This window comes from Ipomoea triloba, chromosome 10 (assembly GCF_003576645.1).
Source record: "Ipomoea triloba cultivar NCNSP0323 chromosome 10, ASM357664v1".
NCBI classification, from domain to species: Eukaryota; Viridiplantae; Streptophyta; class Magnoliopsida; order Solanales; family Convolvulaceae; genus Ipomoea; species Ipomoea triloba.
Window position 1 is genome coordinate 22,070,645 of NC_044925.1, and position 5,959 is coordinate 22,076,603.

General features: G+C 35.5%; 1 protein-coding gene across 1 annotated transcript; it reads right to left on the bottom strand.

Moving 5' to 3' along the window:
- Positions 1-3,635, bottom strand: LOC116031486 (protein PAM71, chloroplastic). Its single transcript, XM_031273707.1, has 12 exons — positions 3,413-3,635; positions 3,149-3,209; positions 2,314-2,610; positions 1,931-1,984; positions 1,714-1,775; positions 1,572-1,640; positions 1,363-1,414; positions 1,206-1,280; positions 999-1,128; positions 817-887; positions 612-659; positions 1-391 (listed from the first exon to the last, which is right to left on the bottom strand). The coding sequence occupies exons 1-12, from the start codon at positions 3,568-3,570 to the stop codon at positions 320-322; spliced, it is 1,149 nt and encodes a 382-aa protein (XP_031129567.1). The 5' UTR covers positions 3,571-3,635; the 3' UTR covers positions 1-319.
- Positions 3,636-5,959: the final 2,324 nt, after the last annotated feature.

A 5,959-nucleotide genomic window follows, 5' to 3' on the forward strand; every position in this document is an offset into this window, starting at 1 on the left:
TGCCTTTTCAAGATTCTCTTCTTATATGCAAAGAAATGCAGATATAGCCTCTTCTTAGTGCACGCTGCACTCCACAAATGACATCCTAAACTGCTTGTTATGACAACATTAGTAAATATGGATCTTTGGTCATATAAACAACTTCCAAATCTACATAGTCTTTGAGTTATTGAATGATATTTAGAACTCATAACAATTTTGAAACTGATAATCACCTGGAAGCTGATGGCACTCATAATAATTCCTGTCAGCTCTGTAGAAACCTATGGAAGTAAATTCTGCTCCTTAATACAAATTTTGAAGAGGGCGACGGCTCTTTTCAGGTTACGATCTCTACCAAGGTTACCGCAGCAAATACTAGGAATAGCGTACCGCCAATGTATGCAATAACCTGAAACAAAAGACGTTAAGTATCTAGTTTGCCATGATCAAGGAAAAAAATGCAATGGTCTGTCTTTCCTCGTTACTATTCTCTATTGCATTGTTTACGAATAATACATTATTTTCTTCTACGTGCAAAATCAGGTCATATTGAAAGAGCAAACACAGCCAGTTTCCTTCGAGTGACTATCACACGCTCTCAGTTGAAAGATTTGGTATAGGAAGGTAACCTTTTCGGATAAGAATGACCCGAGTAATGAGCCACCAAGAACAGCCAGCTGCACAAATTGTCGTGTTAAAAGATGTAGCATGGATAGATCAATATAACGAGAGAAAGAGAAAAGATATCCAAGGCAAAATAGAAACAAAAATTGCATTTCAACTCTTAATCAGTGTCTACAAAAGAAATTTTGGTATGAAATCTGTTTAACGTACCAGAGTTGCCACTCCATGGCCAGCAAGCGCACCTGCAATTACTCCAAGAGGCGAAGAGGCTGCAGCAAGAGCTGAAATAACGGCATTCTATTAGTAGTGGTCATAGAGGACAAACCAAAGACAATTTCTTCAATTCTGAGACCGATGCCTTGCTGTTTCTAATAGAGATCTTTGTAACCCACCTATTGTCGAGAAAAACGATTTGTCACCCCATTCAGCAACGAAGACTAAAACAAATGTGCTAATGACAGTGTTAGCAGCAGCCAATATTCCAGCACCATTTCCCGAGAGCTCTGAAACAGCCAGCTCTGCCTGGCATAGGAACGACCCACATTAGCCCGTTAAAAGTACATGAAAGCATTCTAATTGGATTATCGTATAACGTTTACCTCCTTCTGTTCTTCTTCAGCTTTCCCGCCATCGCTAGAGGAGGCATCGAGCAAGGTTGAAACACCAAAATACAACTGCAAGTAGACAGACACATAATAAGGAGTGCATTGCAAATGTGACCGATTCTCGTGCAAACTTGCGTTATGAATTAATTACCAGAAGGATAACCGCAGCAATATCATCAATAGGCAAATCGGTACCACCAATCCTGCATTCATGATGTTTTGTTTGTATGATCAAAGGTGAAGTAGATGAATATTGCTTTAGTAGATTGAGAGTGTCTCCATTCATCTATTTATCCGAGAGTCTACAATAATCAGCATACCGTAATAGTCTGGCATTTACATCTAAAATTTATCCAATACCTGAATGGAAGGATATCGTCAACATAGTGAAATGTACGCCCAAGGACAACAGATATGATTGTCATTACCCTGAGAGAATATTTAAAAAAAAAAAATTAGTTCACTTCAATGCTATGCGAGATGAAGAAGCAAAACAACTTACCCTAGTGCACCAAAAGTTCCAAAGAATGTGACGATAGATGAGTTCCGAGCAGCTAGAAGAGCCTGTTCATATTATTGAATGATCAGACTATCCAAGATTTGATTGAAGAATGGCACTGAATTAGAATGGAAATATGTGGCGCTAACAATAATTTTTCGAAAAAAATATATATATAAATAGTAAATTTTTTTTATGGTATTATAGAAGAATCTCATACTGCAATGAAGAAGGTTTTGTCCCCAAGCTCAGAGAAGAATATCAACAAGAATGCCTGAATATAAAAAGAGAAATTCAAAAGATTAGTAGGAAAGAAAACACTAAAGAAAACCATATATTAGATTGTAGTAAAAAATTGCAATCTATGGCTCCATATATGTTCATGGATTTGAAATTGGTAAATTCAAATGCATCTTGTTGTTAGGCTCACTTCATAAGTACAAAAATAAAAAGGTTCATCCAAGTGCATAATCATTTTCTATCGTTTAAATTGGAGATCCATTTTAGGTAGGGCTTATGAGAGAAACATAAAAGCAAGAAAATTTTTTGTTTTCATTTGAGCAACAAGATTCTAAACGAGAAGTCATCAGGAGATTTCCTAACTGAAGCAAAACCTGTGCTTATATCGCCAAGATCCCCAAAGATGGACGTGGCCTGCAATCCAGTAGCAATATCTGAAGCTGCAATTGCTTCTTGAGCACCAAGGAGAGCGAGAAGCCCAGACATTGACACAAATTTAAGAAACTTATCATGTGAGATATTTAAAACTTCAAAAGCAGAACCCATTTCATTTTTCCTCGGTCTATTCAGTAATGTAGATTTCCTTGTAAGGTTGCATTCATCCCCGGCATGAGGCAATCTTGCTCTGCAGCAACATTTACGCTTACTGGTCTTGACCTCCTGAACGAAAAACCGTATTTTTAGATGAGAATACCAACCAAGTGAGACTTCCTTCAATTTGTAACTGTAAGAACACCAAGATAAGAGAAAAGATGTAGCTCCAAATTTCCAAAGTTTGGCAATTAGCAGAGAAAACTTATCCACTCAATCCGTCCGATTGAACATATAGAACAATGTAGATAATTATCACTTTAGGCAGGAAACGAACTCCAAATGGCAATCATATAATCCTTGAAAATGCAAAGCAACAATGTGTAAAAGGACTAGTGCAAACCAGGAAACCAAATTATGCAAAACCAGAACAAGAAGAAAATGCAGCAAATTGGCAAAACAATCAAAACTAAAGCAATAACTTTCTAGTGTGTGAAACAGTCTGTGAATCAAGTTTTCTGTAGCATTGCTAGGAAAGTTGTTTCTATGTCTGACCTTAAGGAATGCTTGACCGTTCCATCGATCTTCATGGTAACCCGTTTCAGACTATGATTAATGAATTAGCTTCTTTATTTTAAAAAAAAAAAAAAGCAATAACTTTAAATACCTTGAGGACGAAATTACCACGCAATCCATCATATTTGCATCCACAAAGCTGCCTTGAACACCTATCAATTACTCAAACATAAAAGTAGAAGAGAAATGAACAACATTCTTACATATCTTCCTATCTTAAAATTAAAACACCTAAAACTAACTGCACAACCATGCAATATAAAGATTTGATTTTTACTACATAACAAGATCTCCCACATTTTGTACAATCAAGAATCCTGCACATAGTCCAAGAAAACTGGAAATAAAAACATACCCGGAGATCACAAGACTGTTATTGGGGCGAGATGATTTTGTATGGAATCGAAAGTTGAAGAATCTAAGAAATTTAGGAGAGAAATTTTGAAGGGGAACATGGGTGGCTGTCAAAGGCCTCAAAAGCGGGCTCTCTGAAGAGAGCGCAACGCCTAGCATTCTTGATCTTCTTCTGTTTTGCTCTGTGCGTGGTGATGGAAATGGTGGGCACAGGGGATAGAAGTAGATAAGCTTATCAGTGATTGCGCGCCAATTAGACCGTTACATGCTTGGGCCGTTTTATCCATTTGCCACCAACTGTTTCTCTGCACAAGTTTCAGGTATGTCAATTTGACCGAAACATGTTTGGGCCGTTTATCAAGTTGGAGACCGTTTTTTTTTTAAAAAAAAAATAAAATACAATCGATTTTATAATTATTGAAAATTTTTATGAACGAGGTTCCTTTTATAATTATTAAAAACTTAGTTTAGTAGTGATAAAATCATAACTTTTGATTTATCAAGATGGAGAGTCTGAATGTGCCCACCATTAATTTTACGGCTATGTGTCCACTATAGAGGTGCCCTTACCTTTGCCCTCCAAACCCTCTAAACCATTTTCTTTGGCCTAATTCACACCCTTGACATTCTCCTCATCTTACCAAGGGTTGTTATGTCGTGGACCCAGACCTTATAAAGGTGGATCTGGGTCTACATTCACATACACTATACTCTACATTCACAATTTGTAAACTCCACATTCACACATTACAGGATTATATGTTTAGTAACTATATTACCACTGTTATGAATTCTATATTCACAGGTCCTATACTCCACATTTACAACTTAAGAACTCCACATTCACACATTACAGGGCTACAAGTTGTTAGAACTTTTTAACTCTATTACAGATTCACACATACATAACTCTATATTCACGATTTCTATACTCCATATTCACAATTTGAAACCTCCACATTCACACATTTCTGGGCAACTCTACATTCACACAATCATAAATTTACATTTACGATTTCTATACTCTACATTCACACTTTAAAACCTCTACATTCACACATTCTTGAACAACTCTATATTCAACAATATGTTTACTAAAAAAAAAAAAAAAAAAAAAAAAGAAGACAAAAACGACGTAGTTTTGGACCCAGGTCCAACTTACAAGGTGGACCTGGGTCCACAGCATAATTTGCCTCTTACCAAAGCGCCCAAATTTTGTGTGTGAACTTCAATCATCCTTTATGGACCCAATTAACTCATCAGACCTCCACTTTTTATGCCTAATGGACCAAGGCCCAATTCCTTCATTACAAGTCTCCCGCTTTTTTCTAGTTGTCTACACAACTAAAGGAAGTAGTAAACACCATACTCGCAACCTTCGCAACTTGAACTCGAACTTTCTTACTACTTTAAACTTGTTTTCAAGCTTTGCTCTTGACCCAACCACTGTTTACACCTCTAGCTACTCCTCGATCGAACTTTGCTCCAGGTCAAACCTCATGTGTTATGTAATGGACAAGGTTAACCCGAGTCAATGTTTACAATTTTAGAATTCTATGTTCACAATTTCATAACTCTATATTGAATAATATAACATAATTTTTGAATCTATATAATAAAATTGTGAATATAGAGTTCACAAATTGTGAATATTGAGTAATTTAATTTTATATATTAAGATTTAAAATTGTGAATATAGAGTTCTAAAATTATGAACATAGACGCGAGTCCACATTGTAAGATGGATTCAGGTCCATAGCAAAATTTTCCGTCAACGCAAATTATTGTGTGGACCATGAACATAAGATATATTATTTTTATATTGAAGGTACATTGTTTTTGTACTGAAGGTATATTATTTTACAGTACTATAGTACAAAAATAATGTGTTCTAAAATAATGTATTTTATGTACAAAAATAATATATTTTTAGTATATTAAAATATATACTTTTTATTTATGATCCACGCAGCTGTGTGGATTATGGTCTATGCAATAATGATTGACTTCTATTGGCACTTGTCGTAACTCTCCCTCTTAATATTTCTTCTTCAAGATAATCTGTGAGATTTTTTATTTTTTCATTTAATCTAGATGCTATTTAGCTGGTACCCTGATGGCCCATGCCAGACAGTTTCTCAAATGATATTTCAAATCTTCGCTGCCACCCTACCCACCAAGATGCGTGGCTTCCTGAGCTATGAATATATGCTCATTGCTAACATTTTTTTTATAGTCCACCTATTAACACATCCTTTGCCATACAAAATATTTTTTCCAACAATTTATATCATGAATCAGGGTCCACGTAACATTATGAACCCTGGATCGAAATGAAGAGGTACATAATTCATACTCGTAAGGTACAAAATTTCATAACACAAGAGACATACACATTATATATTTTACTTAATTTTCAAATATGATTTAGGTACATAATTTGTGTTCATAGGTATAAAATTTCACAACACAAGACACAAAAATTTATAACATAAAACACAATTACTAAGAGTGTGTTTGGTTCGCACATGGGAATCGGAATCGAAAT

Excerpts from the sequence above, each read along its gene's own strand:
- LOC116031486 (XM_031273707.1), bottom strand. The coding sequence starts at position 3,570 with ATGCTAGGCGTTGCGCTCTCTTCAGAGAGCCCGCTTTTGAGGCCTTTG. Across the intron at positions 1,776-1,930 it reads ACAAAACCTTCTTCATTGCA|GCTCTTCTAGCTGCTCGGAA; the intron begins GTATGAGATTCT and ends TAATATGAACAG. Across the intron at positions 392-611 it reads GGTCATTCTTATCCGAAAAG|GTTATTGCATACATTGGCGG; the intron begins GTTACCTTCCTA and ends CTTTTGTTTCAG.